This window comes from Apostichopus japonicus, chromosome 17 (genome assembly GCF_037975245.1).
Source record: "Apostichopus japonicus isolate 1M-3 chromosome 17, ASM3797524v1, whole genome shotgun sequence".
NCBI classification, from domain to species: Eukaryota; Metazoa; Echinodermata; class Holothuroidea; order Aspidochirotida; family Stichopodidae; genus Apostichopus; species Apostichopus japonicus.
The window spans coordinates 5,445,961-5,467,500 of record NC_092577.1 but is presented as its reverse complement, the minus strand read 5'-3'; the positions used below and the strand labels follow the sequence as shown (position 1 = coordinate 5,467,500).

The 21,540-nt window shown below is 35.6% G+C and overlaps 2 protein-coding genes across 5 annotated transcripts in view; one reads left to right on the top strand and one right to left on the bottom strand.

Annotated features, from left to right (window-relative positions):
* The window catches only part of LOC139954662 (uncharacterized), a 22,753-nt gene extending 1,744 nt beyond the window's left edge, over window positions 1-21,009 (bottom strand). For 3 of the 4 annotated variants that reach the window (XR_011788160.1, XR_011788159.1, XM_071954573.1), the window contains exons 1-3: window positions 11,261-11,395; window positions 2,676-2,784; window positions 1,536-1,868 (exon numbers count right to left, since the gene is read on the bottom strand). Coding sequence is in view for 2 of the 4 variants with exons in the window: in XM_071954573.1 (XP_071810674.1) it covers window positions 1,536-1,868; window positions 2,676-2,739 (397 nt within the window). In the remaining 2 variants the exon portion in view is untranslated. Of the gene's footprint in view, window positions 1-1,535; window positions 1,869-2,675; window positions 2,785-11,260; window positions 11,396-16,959; window positions 17,961-20,819 lie in introns of those variants that run through there. The other variant, XM_071954574.1, reaches the window with a different exon arrangement.
* Window positions 1-21,540, top strand: part of LOC139954652 (interferon-induced very large GTPase 1-like) — a 287,324-nt gene that overhangs the window by 93,502 nt on the left and 172,282 nt on the right. The gene's annotated exons all lie outside the window — the stretch shown is intronic.

Here is a 21,540-nt window from a genome sequence, read left to right as displayed (position 1 = left end):
TGTCTTGCAACAAGTTAAGTTCAGGTTCTAGAATAAAACGTAGGTTAACACTGGAAAGTAAAATGAAGAATTCCAATGGAACTTCGCTTTGGCTATTCCGTACTACCTGGTTTCCCTTTCGTGATTTTTATAGTCATCAATCCCCCAAAATATCATGTTCTTACTCACAACTGCCTAACTTGATCAAAGCGAATGAGGTTACTTTTCGGCAAAGGGTTTAAGATCAAATATTTGTAAGATTTGCAAGCATGTAAAAATTGTGTCGATTGCTTAAGAAATGGTATCTCACTCAATTGTTTATCGCTTCAAAATTCAAGCTATAAATCATCATCCAATATCTAATTGATAATCAACAGTTGTCAAACAAAAACCACGTGACCAAGGTCTTAGTTATGTATTTCGTATTTGTTCTTTGCTTACTTGATTTCTTTATTATTGTTTGTGTGTTAGCTTTTTCTTTTCTTTTTTTGTCTGTCAACATTTTATATCACGTGATTTATCTCTTGTACACTAGAAATCAATATTATGTGAAATGTTACGGTTTTAATTATGATTAAGGTACTATGTTGTACGTGATACCGTATTTACTACCATACACACACTATGAACTTGTTTGCGTACTTGAGAAATGTGTATATGGTATGTACAATTAATTGCAAATAAGCTAGCATTCCATCATTCGACCGTAATGCGATTTTCCGATTGCAATGAAAACTAATAATTGGCCTAACAAAGAATAGTACATAAAAGTACCAGTTGCTGAAGGCGATGAATTCTGCTTCTTCTGATCTGCTTACGTAGAATAGCATATATCAGTAATATATGAATATGTTAGGATACGGTGGACATAATTCGTAAATTAATGACAGACTATTGTGGTTGGCTATTGATGAATTGTTGTCGAAAGTGGTTGTTTAGTGTCGGAAGTGATTGAATGTCCACATATAAACATCCAAAGTGATTGATATTGGTCACTGCCGAGAAGATTGTAACTTTTCGAAACCATCGAAACACACTTTTGAAAGATGTTTTCTCCTTACTTTTAAAAGTGCTTATGTTTTAAATATAAATATTGGCTCATGTTATTACTTTCGCTTTTATTAGTATTTGCTGGCAATGCAATTTCTGTTTATTATTTAGTAATGACATCTCGTAGTGTAAATTTAATATTTTAGTTTCTTTTTCTGTACACTGGTAGAACAACCATTATTCATGTTACGAATATTGGCAATTTTATCGCAGTGTTCTTAAAAAAGCCAATTGAACAGTATAGACATATAGTAGTACAGTATATCAATTTAGATTTAGTGATTATCTGACTACTTAACTTGATTTCCAAGCACGGTTTTCCTAACTGTGTACCTTAATGCAAATTTGTGTTGTAACAACGTATCGCAGAGTTTATTTGTTGTTGATATTATTTTATTTTTAAGGAACAACTGACAGTTAAATTAAGGAAACAATCTGGTAATATGATAACGAGCTTGCTTTTATTTCCCAAATGAGTCCTGGCACAATGAACACGATGCAATTACCTGTCGTCTGTACACTGATATCATAAGACTCGGGTAGTTCTAAACTGGAGATGGCCTTCGATACTGTGTAAACGGATTCGTCTTTCGCAGCAACAGCTCTAATAAGCAGTGAGCCATTAGGATATATATCATATTTCCCGGACCCGTAGCAGTCTCCGCTTTTCACACCGTCCTTGTAAAGAAAGATGGGTTTCTTTTCTTTTACATGATACCACGTTACTGCCAAATAGTTTTCGTTAAAGGAACACTCTATGAGCCCCATAGTACCAATTTCAAGATATTCTATTAAGCTACATTCTGGAGCTTCAAAAGGAATCTCTGTATATGTGGATTCTGTAAGATGTAAAATAAGTCGTATTAACAAGAATCCGGCTGTAAATACAAAAATGTTTGATCAATGACATGTCATGATTTATTCATAAACTTAGTATCAAAATAAAATAAAACTGTTAGCAAACTGTTTATCCACTAGAAGGCCTGTGTAATAGAATTTGTAAAAGTAAGTTGGCCTGACGTTTCGATCCTAGCAGGATCTTCTTCAGAGGCTATAAATGATAAGTAATAGTTACAGAAGGAACAAAACCAGAGTCCAGACAGGCTAATGATCATGGTGAACACAAAGAGATAGATGTAAGGGGATAAGTAGACAAGGGATGGAGAGAAGAAAGCAACAGGGGAAGAGGAGAAGTAGGAGATAAACAGTGGAGGCCTGGAGGGACAAAGAAAGGGTTAAGAGAGCGGAGTAGAGAATAAACTGGAGAAGGACAAAGACAGCAAGATGTAGAGGAAAAAGGTTGGAAGAGAGCTATGAGAAGAGGAGTGATAGGGGGGCAAGGGGAGATGGAGGGGGCAGAAGAAAAGTTAGTCATGTCCTTCCTGAATGTTGAGCCCATGAGGTTGAATGGTGCGAAGGTGTTGCATCCACAGCCTCTCTCTGCTGATTCGTACTAGGTCAGGGCGGCTACCTAAGGATTCAATCGTCTGAAGAAGATCCTGCTAGGATCGAAACGTCAGGCCAACTACCTTTACATAAAATTAGTATGTTAATGCATTTGTAACGTTACATAAGTTACTTGACAACTACAAAAATGCAAACAAAAACATGTGAGTATTACTTTTTTCCTCTGATTAATTACTCACCGCAAAAGCCCGGAGTCTGAAATACAACTGCAGCGGCAAATATCAACACATACATGTAAGCCATGTCTCTAAAGCGGGAGCACTTAAAACCGGATAGATAATCTCAATTCTGTGAAGAAAAGAATAATATAAATATAATGATTGTATTATCTTAAAGATCATAACCTTGTAAAGAGCTGTTTTATTGTTCAATACAAAATGGTACTAAGAATATTATTATCATTTCTTATATGATTATTATTATGTCTTAATACTTGATAAACAGTATCGAATAAGATTAGTTCTGTGTCGTCAACTGACCGTTGTTGAACAGATTGGTGATTCACGGCAAAATCACTGGCGGATGAATGTCAGCAGGCCTACTCTACTGAACTGTCCTAGGCAGACTAAGACAATATCGTCCATATAACAGTCACGGTGAGCTATAGGGAGGGGGGGGGGGCGGATATACTACCACACATGAATACACACGAGTAATTGCTTTTTGTCGTATAACGCTTTGGTTTGGTATATCTTTAAACGATTATACCTATATTTTTACATTTTAGGTGTGTAAACATAGTTCCATTGTTTTGGTTCATTGACTAGTGATATTTTGACAAATTGATATGATGCCTTTACAATATACGTGTTTTTCTTTATTCTTGATCTAACAGTCGAGATAAGTCTGAATATTGAGATGACTCTTACAGTTTTATACGGTTTCGTTTTCTTCACGTCGGTACGGTGTTTTGAACAGGCCAACATGGCTTACTTACATAAATGATATGTTTTATTTCTTGCAAGAATTTCAATAAATAATAATACAGGTAATGCACGGTGTCTGATTTACAATGTATAACACTGAATGCATACTACTTTTAATCTTAATCCATTGTCGAAAGTCTTTTAGAAGTTGACCTATTGGCTTTGTTTGATCTCAACCTTTTAGTTTATATTTAGTTTTAAAAAGTAAGAGGCATTGTTTCTTTTTCATTTCATGATGTTTTATATCTACGGTTATCTTTTATTTACCATTTACGGATTAATATTGTATTATGATTGTTATCCCTCTTGTCTTGTGTTTAGCATAATCGTTTACATGTCGGCTCTTTCTAACTGGATTTAGTGTTGCTGATTGAACTCAAACTATTAAAGCCAAAAGGACTTCACGTAATATTCATAGAGTATACTTAATTTATTCTGACAGTTTTTTCCCTTCTAGCAGCTATTTGGATAGTTCAAATATTTGCATGTACGTCTGTAAGCTTGTGTAGTAGTCTTTTGGCACGCTCCATTTAAGAATAAACTGTTACAACATGTTTGTTTTCTGACATTCATTTAATGATACTTCTATAACAATGATTTGTAAACCACTGATGCTCATTTTAAATACAGCACATACTGTAGGCGCCGTTACGTTGATATATCTTGACCGCAATAGTGATTACCTCTATGGAGCAATGTACTTATTCATATGTTTTGGGGTGTATTGATTAATCAATGTACGGTCAGTTGTTCCCTTGATCTTAGATTCAGATTTTCAGAACAACTTTAATCTAACTGTATACCTTATTAGCGGCGTTGCACATTCTGCGGATATTAACAGGCATCCGTAGATTCATTTGTCTGGGCTGATAGAGTGAGTATATCTATGCGCTCTTACACTACAATAATTTCTTGATTAATTTAATACACTTCTTTGGGTGAGTGTTTCCGCGTTATCGGAAAATGACGGTTGCAAACTGTAGACATGTAGCAGCTTTCGCTGTTTTCGCATTTTGTGTATTTGGTATATGTACTGAAAATGTGTAAAGATATTCCATAGCAATTGGTGAATCGATTCTCCTTGAATGCATTAAAGAGCAGAACAAAATTCAATGGAAATTTCAAGACAATCTGTTATTCATGGGAGGTTTTTTGCTTCGTGACGATTTCTCAAGAAGCTTGTTTTTACTACCGAATAGCTACGCTGTACATCTACCCGATAAGTTTACTACACATTGGAAAGTACGAATGTATTCAAAACAAAGAAACGATGTCAACTTACTTCATCGACGTACAAGGTCTGTAGTTGTTTCGCAGCCCTTTGATTATATACTATTCTTTATTTATCATATTCATAATATTTCATCTTATTTAAACACATTTTAGATTTCCATTAGTTTACCATTTTCATGTAAAGTGTTACAAGCGTGACAGAGCTGCATTTTGTTTCGCAATACTTTCGTTCGGACTGATAGATGAAGGGCGATGCGTAAAATTAGTTGTATAAATTGAAAAGACAGAATTATTAATCACGTGGGCTAGATTAGAAGTGTTTAAAAGCACTGCCGTTTGTAATTAAAATTACATATTCGCACAGCTTTTTCTTCTACAAAACGTATCACTCTCCATCATCGTATTGTTCCTTTCCTAGTTCCACCAAATATATCTATCTGGTTCAATAATGTATCTTATTACCATAATGGAGATGGGATTTACCTCCCTGTAATAAGTCTGTAGTGGTGTGGTGTTACGCTATTGGTAGCAGACCTGCAGTTAACATATCTTTTACGGTGGACGATGAAGAAATATCGAGAACAGATAGCTACACTACAACCGTAGGTCTGGACGGAAAAACCTTGGATACAAGGACAACGATTTTACTTCATACGATCAAGGAATGTGGAAATATTTCCTGCCAAAGTAGTTCTCTAACTTACTATCCCGAGAGAATACTAACTACCACTTACTTTACATATGGTAAGTTATCAAAAACGTTGTTATTAGTTAATACAAGTAATTTAAATATTACAACTTGCTGGACCCACTACTAGGAGAATTGCTGAGTTTACTTTAAGTTACTGTCGCTACGTTTGGAAACGACACTGGCGATATGTTGCTATCACTTATCCAATTTAACATAATGTTTCAATGTTAAGAACAGTAGGTCAAATCATATCATTATGTCTCCATATTGATTTGCCTATTTATTGCTTAAAAAAAGAACATTCTGCGAGAAATTTAAAAGAACGTCACTTAAAGATGTTGTCACTTAATAACTTAAACAAGCATTGTTTTATAATTTACATAGATGAGAATGCTGTTTACAGTATTATATCGAACTTTAACATTACTAGTTTAAATTTGGGAGTAAAATTTACAAAGCAAATAATTATATTGTCACTTAAATACCGTAGAGTAGTATCAGTCCCGGCTTAAGAAAAATTCAATATGATTTCCATATTACGCACCTACTGACATCAGTAACAGATTTGAGTACATAGTTTTGGTTGATTGATCCTATTGTTTTGAAGTACATTTGCCACATCAGTGATTTGAGCTTTGGTTATAACTGACATGTTTCAAAGACGTTTAGCTGTACAAACACAAGAGTAAATGTAAACTTATGAAGGCGATGTAAATATACCATTCATAATTTCTTTTTCAAGTTTTAAAATAATCATTTTTTTTTATCAAAATAACCGTCTATTCCAGTCATAAAATTTCATGTCCGCCAGATACAGTTTTAACAGCAGTCGGTACAAACCTAAAAGGAATAAAATTCTTGATAATGTTTCCATTAGGAATACTTATGAAAAGAAATCATAATCTAGCTATCAATCATATATAAATATATATATATATGTATATATATATATGTATATATATATATATGTATATATACATATATATAAATATATATATATATACATATATATACATATATATATATATATATATACACTTTTCTGTAGTAGCTGTGCTTAGAGGCCTTTATTATTATGATATATGTTACAACAAATGTGTAGTTCTTAAGTCAAAAAATTATATAAATGTGTGTACTTCGCTCTGTCCACCTTTCCCTTTTGCATTGAAAACAAAAACATGATTTCAAGTAATTGGAGATAGGAGCATTGCTCTACGAACTTTTTTACTTTATAGCGCAGTCGTAACAAGCGTTGTCATTAAAGCGGCTTAGTTTACTTGGGTTATTAAAGCATTTGAATAAAAACGATTTCGTTAAAGATCACGTGACCAAGGTTGAAGTTTTATTTTGTATCATTACACAAATATTGAAATGCCTTCATATGTGTCACAATTGCTTTCAGTCAAAGTAATATACCATAACTTCCATCTCTTGTAAACTACAAAGCAGAATTCTGCCCAAAATAATCGTTGAATGGTTATGTAGGCTAGGGCGACTGTACTCTGTTGTAGTGATCGTAGTGTACCGCCAATATACTCACTACTGATATTGTGCCTAATATAAATAATGTCACTGCAAAACATATAAAGTGACCTGTTGTTTCTTTAGAAATGAGTGTGAGTTACAAATAACTCTTACTCAGGTCCTCGTTATCACACTGTTAATCTTTAAAATCACTGAACATGCTAACACATCGTTGTCATCATACTTATATTGATACTTCCACATATATGTCAAAACATCACCTGTTACTTGTTACCTTACAATTATTTTTATTTCAAAACAAATAATGCAAAACATCATCATCTCACTCAACAGCCAACACATCAAGTTCTGCTCGTCTGTCAACCTCTGTATTAAGAATTAGTCTCAAGCAATTAAATTGTTGATTTCACTGATGGACACGATACATGCGTGCTCAAGAAATTACAAACGGAGACTTACTAGATATTGAATCAATCCATATTAACTTCTCACAGGTTTGGAAATGTAATTTAAGCCATTTACGTTTCAATTTGTAGGAAATTGTGTTCCTCAATTGTAAAATGAAACACATGGCTTGACTGGGCAGATTAGGTCATGAATTGTTATTGAACGTGAAATATGCTATTGTGAGGGATATTTCAGGATATTTCTAAATTGATCTCTTTGTATTTTCCCTTCGTGTAATTTTAGAGGTAGTGTAAAACACTAACATTAAACATTGAATTATTGTAAATCCTCCTCTTAACACTGAAGTTATATCATATGTTATTTTCTCTTGTATTTTTGTTCATCGATAAGTATTTTAATGTTTACTTCTCAAATCGATTCATACATATACCTTATTCTATAACATATTCAATTAATAAATAAACCTCATAATTACATTTGTATTATCTCTAATCTAAATTAAAAAAGACCCCAAATAACCCTAATTTGCTATGGTTATAAGGATATCAATTGGCGTACTATGAGTGGTACCAAAGTTCATGTTTACTTTGTTTCTTGGTTATTGGTGAGCTGATATAAAACGTAAGTTATCTCTTTTGTTGGCAAATCAGTGCACTACATCGTAAATCAAAACATAACAGACGTATTGATTGACAAGTAGCTTTACTACATTATCCTACTTACTTCTACTCTTCTTTAACAATGAAACATGCATACAGCAGTTGTCATATTTTCAGTTCGTAAATTATGGGTAAAAACCTAAGTTTATGAATGCTTTTCAAAGGTATTGTATATGAAACTGATGTAGGGAGTATGTTAACATCTTTATTGGCACATAAGCTTAATGTACTTGTATATCTAGTGAATATGCACTTATCGAATGAAAAAATATTTCGACTGATTATTACTTTTTTGTTATACGTGTGTATTCTTAAGCGTATCTATTCATGTTGCCAACTGTTATAATTGCCACAGTATATTATTGTTTCGGATGGCATATTTTCCATGCATTATTAACTTTACTTATATTAACTAATATTTCAGTTCAGACGCATATTTCCTAATCAGTCATTACATATCGAACATATCGTGTGTAGATTTCATTCATTGTTATCATGTAGTGTCTTGCTACAGTCATTAAATGTATATTTCTAACCTAGCCCAGTTGGATTGCATAAAATTGTATGTACATGACTTCGTAAAAGTCATCATATTTTACAGAACAATACGGTTGCATCTGTGCTGAGCGCACATTGCCACTTGTAATGTGTTAAATATTAACTTATCGGATAAGAAAAGCAAACGAATGCATTCTCTTTCAGTTTCGTTTTACTTTGTATCTTGTTTGTTTAGTATGTCTGACATGCAGTGATTCGCTTCTTGTAAAGATACAACTATTTCATGGGCCGCAATCAAATTATTGTCATAGATACAAAGGGTTTTGCTGTAGATAGGCCAATAATACATGTGCATGCAGCTTTAATATTGGACGGTACCTCATGTTACGGTATGGAATTTGGGACATGCCTATCGAGGCCTCTCCAACCCATCCAACCATTAATTAGAGGCACACTAATTTTGACTTTATAATCGACGTTATATAAAGATAAGCGATGAGATACAAATGTATTGTCCACGACGTTCGTAGCGGTATATGATTCTTGAAATATATTAACATGTCCCTTTTTATGAAATATAGGTTATAACATACATGGAAATAAATAAAAAGCGCTAATTGTGCATTGGCTGATATGGTTAAATACATGCATAGTCATTTCAGATATTGTTTTTTTCTAATTGCATTAAAAAACATCTGTCCTACCTTTAAGTGCAGTATAGTTTTCTCGCAAGTGGAACTTCGTAATATCCAGTCCTACCTAACGTCACTACTAACTGTTAAATTCAACTGATATGATTAATTTTTGTGTTATTGATACATATATTTCATGTTGGTGTAGGCGTCACTACATGTGACGTGCCATGTCTTTACATTCTGCATGAAATGTCCCTCCATTTTCTTCTGTATAGATTATGTTCCCTATACCCGCCGTAATCTTAAACGATTGAAGTTAATTTTACAATGATTACAATGTTTTAATGATTACACCTTTCAGTCATAAACAAGACCACATTATTAAAGGGAAGAAATTAATAAAAAATGTCAAAAGCCCGGAATGGGATAACTTAAAATATTTCTCTCTTCAAGTCATAGCCTTGCGTTGAGGGATAATCTCACAAAATAACGATAGCGTTGAAGGAAAGACATCAACATAAGTTGCCAGAGGCGAAGCTGCGGGAATGGTGTAATATAAGTAGAGTTTAAATTAAACTATTTCACTATTCCAGTTACAGCCTTTACACTGAGGGATAATCCAACAACATAATGATATCAAGTTTATGGTAATTTAGTGTTAACGTATATAGGTTTGAGGAAGACCATCTACTACATAAAAAGGACAGGGCATACCTATTGGTGTATGCCTACTTTCACTTCTACAACCAAGTTATTGTAACATTGTTAGCGGAATGTAATAATGATAAGCGAGGCTGCTTTTATTACTTGTTCTGTCTGATTGGTCAATGAATCACGCATTTTGTAAAACAGTAAGCAATGCCAAAACGGGTACTTAATCCTTCACACGGTTGCTCAACATCAACACAGTAGAACATTATGCCAAATATTGCATTGTAATTAAATATCAACTGTTACTGCAGAATATATATATATTTATGTTAGCAAAAACCGATCAGAGCACTAGATATAAGTTAAGGCAATCCCTTCATTGCAAGGAAACATAATTTAGCAGAACAGGAGCTACCTCACAGACATATCTATCAAAGTTGTCTTATCTGGACAGTCATCAAGTACTTCCTCCATCAATACTGGGACCACTTCTGTTCTCTGTGTTCATCGACGATCTGGGCGACGAATGTGAAAACAACCTCTACCTCTATGCAGATGACTCTACTCTGTACTGTGAGATCTCATCAAGAGATGATCCCAATGCGGTAACAGCAAGCTTAAACAGAGACCTAGAGCGAATGAGGATCTGGGCAGTCAAATGGAAGGTGACCTTTGAGCCATCGAAATGCAAGGCACTGACAATCTCAAGAAAGAGAAACCCTACTAAGGTGGATCTTATGTTTGGCAACTCCAAACTGGCCGGAAAGGAGGAGCTGGAGATTCTGGGAGTCACAATTGACAGCCAGCTGACCTGGGCAAAACACATCTCCAAGGTATCATCCAGAGTTGGACAGAAACTGGGTGCCCTGAGGAAAGTTGCAAACAAATTGGACATCAGGGGACGAGCAACAGTCTACAAGGCTCATGTCCGTAGCGTGATGGTGTATGCCTCTCTTTCATGGATGAGTGCCTCGCCCACCACCTTAGGACTGCTTGACTCGATCCAGAAGAAGGCCTTTCGCATCATTGGCACAAGTGAGGAGAAAGCACGAACTGAGTTGAACATCTCATCTCTTCACCTAAGACGGCAGGTGGCAGCAGCAACTGTTCTCTATAAGATGCACACCAACTCGTGCCCACCGGACCTAAAGGCAATGCTACGCACAGCCCTTTGTAGCTAGAAGAGATACACCCTCTAGCTTGTCGATGCCTGGCCATGCTTTCACAGTACCAGTTTCGAGGACAGTCTCCCCTGGCAGGACCTTCATTCACTCTGCGGTACAAGTATGGAACAGCCTACCAGATAGCGTATTTGGTGACATTTCTGATAACGGTGCTCAGTCCTTCAAGTGCAGGGTGCATCAGCATCTTATTTCCTGTGCCTGATGCTGTAGTAAGCCTCTCCCTTGTAGTTGTTCTAAGTTGATGTGGACCACAGATTGGCCCATGTGGATTTCCTTTATAGTACCCTGTTGTCTATATTTGGTCTTGACTTCTGTCAATCTGCATGGACTATTGTTCACTTTAGCATTTTATAAAAATAAAATATAAAATAAAAATACGTCACCTCGTACTTACCGTTTAAGGTAGTCTAGATTTAATCCGCCAAGAATATGCAAATCAAAGTATTAACAGTAGCATGGCATCATATGTCTTGCACTGGTCTGCCATGCTAACATAAAATGGCGCTGCTCCCTATTCAGTTGTACTCTATCTACAAATCTGATGAATCCCAAAGTTCATGTTTGCTTTTCGCTGTAAGTTCTTATATATATACATACACACACATATATATATATATATGTATACATATATATATAGGGCCCGTGGTTCGTGTTCGAATCCCGGTGGAGGCTGAAAGTTTTTCACTGTTCTTGATTTTCCAACTCATTACGATTTTCATTTATATAGATATGTATATATATATATATATATATAATGACATAAACTAAGTGGATAATAATTGATTTATTACGCGTTTTTAAAAATTGTACGTATATCTGTGTATTCCGAAATAATCTAAGTTCTAATCTTAGTTTACTTGACATCTCTCTTTGCAGTCAGCCTTCTACGGGCGCATCTCCATTCCAAGTAAAGTGGGGGGGGGGGGGGTGGGGGTTGTATTAAACATTCTATCTGATATTATTAACACTTACGGAGAGCTTTATGTTTTTATACATAATAACTCAATGATTGAAACGTGGTGATTAGAGAGTGTGCCATTTGGGGAAATGATTTGTTCTTTATCATTTATTTTTGAATGCATTATCATTCTTTTTAATTAATTAGTCAGAGCTATCCAACATTCCTTAGATGGTAAGTAACTTTGAAAGAATTTTCTATACTTAAGCATTATCAATAATTAAATTCACATGATTTTGAAGTCATGTATAATTGAGTCAACACCTAATTTGTTTGACAAAGCTATAAAACTAAAACCAAAAAGGCTTGAAACACTTATTCTTAATGTTATATTTCTTTTTTTTTCAGATCGAATATTTAACTTCGACTGGAACCTCTAAAAAAGGTGTGCATCACACATTAAAATGTGCAACTTTGTTTCTCTCACATTAAAACTTGAGTACAAGTTCTATACAATATCAACCAACCCCTCCAAAACACAGTTATTGGTGAACCATGTTTTAGCTATGAGTAAAAACAATGACTCTGTTTCACTCGGCAAAACTCATATAACGGCATGGAATGAGTTTAAATGGAAATGTGGCTATTTATATACATGTAATTACATTTAATGGAAATTGAACACGTAATAAGTATAGAATATCGTTTATATAGAAAACTGAAATATGTTGATAAATTAATACATGTATTTTATATTAATTTTAAGGTCACTGATTCGAACATCGTAACAGTCAAACTGTATTTCTATATTTAAATCAAGTCCACGCAGTTTATCTATGCTGACATGTTAACTATGTGCAACCAATATATTTCATATTGCTTTAAACTTATCTTAATGACTTCATTTAACGTCTTACACAATGAATTTGCGCTATAGGAATGTAGTTTCATACATTGTTCCATATTTGTCTTATAATATGTATGACTTACATGGCAGAATAATCTATGAATATCTTTGGCTTAGAATACTTACGAATATAATTAATCTATGAATATTTCCTTGGCTTTCAAAACTAAATAATTCCACTTATTTATGAACACATGTGGCTAAGAAGACATACGAACCATGTTTGTCTAGGAATATGTTTGGCTTACATAGAATAATAATCTATGAATATCTGCGGCCTACCAAACTCAATTAGTTCACTCATTTATGAATATCTTTGGCTTACATCGCTTCACAATGGATTTATCTATGAATATCTGTAGCTTAGGAAACTTTATTAGTTCTTACATTTTTGAATATCTATAGCTTTCATCACTATCAACATATATTTATCTATGAATATCTGCGGCTTAGAAAACATACAAACCATACTTGTCTTGGTGTATTTATGGCTTACATAGTAGAATAATCTATGAATATATGTGGCTTAGATTACTTAAGAATAGGATTAATATATGAATATCTGTGGCTTCCATAACTAAATGATTTCTCTTATTTATCAGTACCTATGAATATATGTGGCTTATAATACATTCAAACCATATTTGTCTAGTGATATGTATGACTTACATGGCAGAATAATCTATGAACATCTGTGGCTTAGAATACTTACGAATAGGATTAATCTATGAATATCTGTGGCTTTCAAAACTAAATTAGTTCATATATTTATGTATATCTGTGGCATATATCAAGTGCATAAAAAATTTATCTATGAATATCTGTGGCTTAGAATACACACGAACCATATTTGTCTAGTAATAGTATAACTTACATGGCAGAATAACCTATGAATATCTGTAGCTTAGAATACTTACGAAAAGGATGAATGAGTAAAAGTAAGTTGGTCTGACGTTTCGATCCTGGCAGGATCTTCTTCAAAGGCTAAATGACAAGTAACAGTAACAGAAGGGACAAATACACACACAGAATACAGACAGGTTAATGAGCATGGTGAACACAAAGAGATAGATGTAAGGGGATTAGTAGACAAGGGATGGAGAGAAGAAAGAATGAAACCAACATGGGAAGAGAAGAGGTAGGAGATAAATAGTGGAGGGACAAAGAGAGGATTAAGGGAAGGGGGTAGGGAATAAACTGGAGAAGGACAAAGATAGAAAGGTGTGGAGAAAAATGGGTGAAAGAGCGCTATGAGAAGAGGAGTGATGAGCGGTGGGAACAAGGGGAGAAGGAGGGGACAGAAGAAAGTGAGTCATGTCCTTCCTGAATGTTGAGCCCATGAGGCTGAATCGTGCGAAGGCTAATTTATGTTTTCCGCACCACTTATGTATATGCCACTTCTTCCAGACACCTGAAAATCTGGTTCAATTTCGATGGTTTAATGGTTAATTGTTTTTAAACTTAGCTGGTTATTGGAATCTGAAGTGTACTTTCCTTCCTCTGGATTTTTTTTCTGTGAATGTCCATGGATACAGGGTAGTATGCCAGAGACATACACATATCTATTTCTGACCGATATCCTCAATATCTACTATCTTTAGAACTGAGCCATGCACATCATTTTCTTTTCTCTACAAAAGGTTAACTTAAATGATCCTGAAGCCAGCTATTAGGCGATTTTCTTCTCCGCTTGTAGTTAACAGTTTTTGACAAAAGTTTTCATACTGTGCTGATAAGGAAAATAAATGGCTAATCATCTGATATTTTCTCACTGTTATGGTAATCACATTAATGGTAAGTGTAGAACAGTATTGGTTATGTTTCAACAACCTCACAACTTATGGAAAACATTACAGATTAGGGAATACTCTTTCATCTCTATCCATTCTCACTAATTTTGTAAAATGTTTTAACGTTTCGGTCCATGACGTAGGCCAAACCATTCATAATTCATGTTCGCCTTTATATACAGAACTTTAACGTGGAAGGTAATGCGACTCCTATCTAACTGTAAATCCAATGCATTTCAAGGACGGTCAGCTAAGGCTAATGACGTATTTTATGCTCTTTTATGCTTATGTATATGAGTATTCATGAGATGCTGATTATTGTTTACTGTTTAAACTTAAATCCTCTTTTTCTTTGTTTATCATTCCCAGCCAGTTATACGATGTTCATTTATAGTTGTATAATTACACTTTATGTATATTATAATTACTTGTTAGACTCCAGCTAAACTTAAAAGTGTGAGTTATTGTTTGTTTTGTATTGTACATTGAATTTATAGTTACACTATTAACCTTAGTAAGGATGTTGTCCGTATGTAGAGTACTGGTTAGAATTGAATCTAAACCACACTACCAATGAGTTTGGTAGCTCGATACATTGTATCATCAAACAGTGTGTTGCTTCCAAATGTCTAAAAGAACAGTGTTTGTTATTCAAGTGTTAACCAGCCCTTCTCCCCTCTTCCTTACGCCTGGAACGAATTGAATGTTTGTTTGATGTTTTAAGTATTGACATACAAATCACGAGTCGTACAGTTTCCATAGTATACAGTAAACCTATATTTCACTTGATATAAGATGACAAATGTGATTCAACGCTTGGAGACATATGTCACGCGCTCTGTGACACAAAAGCTGCATCTCACTTAAATGGGAGATGATGGTCTCCTGGTTTGTCTTCGAGTAAAGTGGAATGACTAGGGGAATAGGGGAGATGGGGTGGAGGGTGTGATGGTTGAAGACGGTGTTTGTTCTATCTTTCCTAACATGGTCAGCTCATAGCCCTTTACATGCAATAGTTTAGTATGTAAGACCGTGGCCTGCGCGATAATGATAACTTAAACCTTGCAATTAATTTACACCTAAATTCCACATATGGATTCCTGTCATCATATATAGGCTACGGCAACCATCAGATTACCCTACAGTGCTTTTATATATTCAATTACCTGTAAAATAAAGAATAAAGCTGAGCCTTTAAAGTAACGCAAAGCCCTAGGTTTCCCTAACAAAGCAATTTTGCCGAATTAATTTTTAATTTCTACGTGTAAATTTCTAAAACACGAGATCACCAAATTAAATATGTTTAGATGCAACTTGTACAATAAACCCCTCCCCACCAGTTATAACAATATGAACATCTCCATTAGTGTATTTTAGTGTATATTAGTGACTCTTCAGATAAAGGTATTTTAGTCTTAACATTTGAAGGCTTTGCCTTAAAGTTTGGTCCTCATAATGTATATTGAGTCTATTTTTAAAACAACACTACTGAAAATTCATTTAAAAAAAGTATAAATGCTAGGGTATGCTTTATTTTTGATATGTTACAACGTACATTCACAGTGACTCATTTCAAATTGCATTTATCTTATGAAAATTTGCGAGATTTGTAAACTAAGACTCCTGTGGCAACCCCACCCAACGTCCAATACCTCTCTGCCTATGCATCATACATCTCTAGTGATGACAATGCTATTATTGACCTTTTTTTAATTAATAATTCGATTTGCAAAATGCTTTTACTCATAAGTTGGTCGTCCTTGAATTCATAGAAAATCATAGTGTAAATACCCTCAAGGTTAATGAGTTTTCCTATGCATGTCTGGTTAGGGACCGCTAGGGTGTAATGGACCTTCTTTCAGAAGCCATCATTTGGTTACTTAAGGGATTTTTGATTTTTTTCTTAGTCTTCTGCATATATGGTACTGTCATGGTTAATTTGTTCCTATGTTTCTTGACTATGCAGATCAAGGTATTTAAGTTTCCATTTTTTTAAATGATTCGTATTAAAATTTGTTCCTTATATAATAGATCGAATATCTTTCAAACATGTTGATACTAATTCATAATAAAAAATAATATGGTAAAGTTTATATGCTATTGTAAAAAAAAAACCTGTAAAATGGAACTAATAACTGCATGAATTAGAACAATCAGTGCTTCAAATAAGATGTTTTCCTTTTGTTTATAAACTAATGATCTGTCATTTACAAAGTGACAACGTCCTGCTGGTTAAAGGAAGTCTATGGTCTTGTTGTTAATGTTATGCTTATATTACTTTTAACTTTACTATACACTATATATTCAGCACACGTTTCCATCATGATTCCATTATGGGAAGATAACATGACAGATGTTATCAGGAATCTTACTTTGGGTTTCATCTATCAGATTGCGTTTACTGTAATTGAATTTGTGTCACGGTTACACTGGTATTCAGCTCAAGTTTCTACCAACTCAATCCGTGAAAGGAGTAACATTTTATTATTAATACTTACGTCATATCTGACGGCAATCTCCAGTAGATGTATGGTAGATCTCTGTAGTAGTCTACTGTGTGAGCCTCCATCGATATGCACTTCACGAGAACATAGATGCATGACGGTGTCACTGATTCCATCTACCTCTCCAGTTTGTTCCAGAATACAGAGGATGGCAAACTTACCACCGTAAACTTACCACAGTCTTTTCTTCCCTTCAAGTATTATATTATGCTCTTCCCTACTGCTGAGTGAATGCCACAGGTGAATTGATAGAGGTGCTTCAGCTCAAATGAATGTCTTGTAGCAAATACAATTATTTCCATCAGTCTAAAACACGCAAACGTTTCACAAAATATGTTATGGTAGAACCCTACGCATGTATGTCTGTAGTAGCAGTCTGTTCGTTTGTCTCATCAGACATTTCTTCCTCTACTAAGATACCAATTGCAATATAATGTTGACAAAACCCTTGACCTAGTCGTGTACAGAGTCCATCCTTACGCCACGATAGCTGTTGGTTTTCACCGAAGAGACCTTCAAATGCTACTTTACTTAGTTCAGTGAATATCAGCTCATATGTAACATTTTCTGGTTTCGTGTTCCTATCCATTGATTTATTGCTCTTGTGAAAACACTTCATCATGTAGCGGAAAAACTCTGTAACTGAATTAAATGTTATAAACAGTACTTTTACATAAGTTTTGTGAGAATCATAACAAAGAAAAGAGGCACCTGACATAATTCATCAAAGATCGGGTAAGATTTTATAGCGCGCTTAAATTTAGCAATGCTTTCTTGATCTTCCCCAGTAACAGCCTTGCAAATGTACTGGTCACGTGTTTTTTCGTCAAAGCCAACTAACCTAACATATTTTGTGCTTGATTTGTCATAGACCTCCTTCGGAAGATAGCTTCTTGTCAGCGTAACATCAATATTCTCCTCGTAAGGATGCGTTCTACGTCGCTTCCGGTAGCACCGTCACTATCAGGAAGCTCATCATACTCGTCCAGGAGTACCTTAACAGAAGAACAGATTTCAATGATATTTTTTATATCAGTAGATTTGATTCGAAGACCTGAACGCTGATTGTATGTGTGTATATACAGGCGCGTATCCAGGATTTTCTAACCCGGGGGGCGCGAATTACTATCTAAGCGGAGCGCCACCATCGGTTGGCGCGGAGCGTACAAGAAAATTTTTGGTTTTGATACCCCCCCAGATCACGGGAAATGGCACTTCTCGGGCTTGAAAATGACCAACCAGATGTGTCCTTTTGCCTGAGAACCAAGTATTTCCCAAAAGTTTTTTTTCCATCCATAACCTTTTTGAAGATTGTCACCAGTCACGCATCATGTTCGACCTGATTGCATGTCCTATGGATCATTGCTTTTCTAGGTAATTCTACGTTACGGCCCACAATATCCGAAAGCCCCACTTTTCAAGGTTTTAAGCCCATTATTTGTTGAGAATTTGAAAATTCCCATTTCTCGTGAATAAAATCACTTCAAAACATACCCATAATGTTGCACAAAATTCAATCTATGGACAACCAATAAAGAAAAACCTCCTCGAACCCCTAACAGACAGGTCAAAATTGCACGAGTAGAGGAAAGTATGATGAAGAATGTTGGTGAGGAAATTTTGGAAAATTCCCACACAGTTAATTTCTTGGTGTAGAAATATTGCAACCTCTTATAATGGCTATTATAAAACTTGGTTGAAGGAAATGAAAAATAGCAGATATTTCCGATATCAGGTATATCGAACCGAACACTACACACATAGGCGTGGGTCCCGTAGGAGGCGGGGGCTGCAGCCCCCCCCCCCCGCAACCATTTTTTTCCCCATTTTTTCGGGCACCTACTGAAAGAAAAATAAATAGCAATGAATAGCTTAAAAATGATCTCCTTGGTAATTAAACTAAAGTTGTAAGCTTGGCCGACATTACTACTGTAAAAGAGAGTTTTGACATAATTGGACCTGTATGCTTTTTCTCCATCTACATAAGACATTTGGTTGTTTACATTAGCATCCGGCGGTATACTGTGCAACTTTGACGGACCGTACAGTAAACGATGCCATTTGATGTAATGACCGATACTTGCTTATATGATATTGGCATCGATATGTTGAACGCGCGCTTCGCGCGCGAAAAATTTTGGCTTTTTTTTCGGGCAAGTCATTACAGCCCCCAAATCCAATTGGGCTCCTACGCCTTTGACTACACACGAAGACAGTTTTTGGGGCTGTTCATCGTGGAACATGCATTCAATGCTCACTGATATGATGTTATATCTGCTCTTTGCTTTACAAATTCGAACAGGCGTGTAGCGAGTAATTGCCAAGAGAAGGGCGAAGCCTGTAGGCAAACTATCTAAGCGAAGCGCCACCATGAGTTGGCGCGAAGCGTTCAATAAAAATTTTGGCCGAAAATGCCTCCCAGATCGCTGGAAATGACACTTCCCAGGCCTTGTAAGTTGCATCTAAGCATTGTCTATTTTGAAATTACTAGCGATGTCATAAAGAAAATTTGCTCGGGGGGGGCGGTCGCCCCTTCCCGAAATGCGTCATGTTCCCCGACGACTCGGTCGAGTTCAAGACCAGCCACAGTTGGTTCCATATAGCACAATTGTACAATTGTTTAAGGCGTCCATACACACACACGCGTTATGATAGACCATATATAGTATTTATATAGATACATTAGTGAGAGAGGAAAAATGGAAACGTCAAAAATGGAGTTGTCGGTGTAAGGGGTAGGGTGAGGCGCACAACCCCTCCGATATCCTTGATCTGTCACTGGCTACCATGTGTATATAATAGGGATCAGCGCTTTAACTATGACTGTTCCTCTTTCTCTTCCCGAGGTCTTGGCTATATATCTTCTACTCCCTCCTTTTTTCCTTTTCTCTCTTTTTTCTTTTTCTTTTCCCTTCCTTCCTCTCCTCCTTTTCTTCCCCCCTCCTTTTCCCTTTTTTCTTCTCTTTTTTTCTCTCCTCTCTTCCTTACCCGGGGGGCGCGCGCCCCCAACGCCCCCCCTGGATACGCGCCTGATATATACATATGCATATGCATAGGCATAGGCAAGGCATAGGCATAGGCGCATAGGCATCGACATAGACATAGACATATACATTTTCATTTTCATTTTCATTTTCATTTTCATTTTCATTTTCATTTTCATTTCAATTTCATTTACATTTGCATATACATATACATATATATAGTTTAGTATATCAGTACATAGCCTATGATATTAATGACGTGTTTAGTATATCAGTATCAGGCATAGGCACACAGGCATAGGCACACAGGCTTAGGCACACAGGCATAGGCACACAGGCATAGGCACACAGGCATAGGCACACAGGCATAGGCACACAGGCAAAGGCACACAGGCATAGGCACATAGGCATAGGCACATAGGCACACAGGCATAGGCACACAGGCATAGGCACATAGGCATAGGCACATAGGCATAGACACATAGGCATAGGCACATAGGCATAGGCACATAGGCATAGGCACATAGGCATAGGCACATAGGCATAGGCACATAGGCATAGGCACATAGGCATAGGCACATAGGCATAGGCACATAGGCATAGGCACATAGGCATAGGCACATAGGCATAGGCACATAGGCATAGGCATATAGGCATAGGCACATAGGCATAGACATAGACATAGACATAGACATAGACATTTACATTTACATTTGCATTTGCATTTGCATTTTCATTTACATTTACATTTGCATATACATATACATATATATAGTTTAGTATATCAGTACATAGCCTATGTTATTAATGACGTGTTTAGTATATCAGTACATATCTTCACACCATTACTGCCTTATGTGCGTTACTTACCAGTACAATCATCGCATTTGTGGATTTATCATCCAGAGTAGAATTTAAGTCTAGAATCCGTTAATCCTTCAATAACAGAAGAAAATCACGGAAGAAGAATATACGGAAACGGGGAAGAAGAACATCCAATTGACAAGATGGAGCCTTGCAGATCATGTGACGTTCTGAAATACGAGCATGGACGCTAAATAGATATTTGTAGGAATCAGTTCATAATGGTAACTTGTTTCAAAGTTTATGGTTATTAGTTGACAGAATCAAAGACTTTATTTGATATACAATTCATGTCTGATTTTTATGGCGTTCCGTGTTTATTCTGTCATATCAACCGTTCGGAGTACTTGCTACATACATGTTTACTTTTAACTATGTGGATGTAATAAGATTGAAATTGTTTCGATGCATGTTATCTCATGCACGTAATATGTCTGTATATCACGGGAATGATGTAAGTTGTGGATCAGACTAGGGGCGATGGTTAAATAATATCTTGACAAGAAGAGGCCAAATTCTCTCACGAATAAAACCATTATTACGAGAGACAGAAATAAAGAAAAGAGCGATAAAATTATAAACAGTTTCAAAAGAGCAAAGAATTTTGCGGCTAAATCGGGACTCGAACCAGTGACATCAAGATTACAAAGGATTATGGGTCGAGTTCAGTTCCATCCTCCGGAAGAACGCCAAAAGTTAAAAGTCATTAAATGTTTTCAAAAAGTCC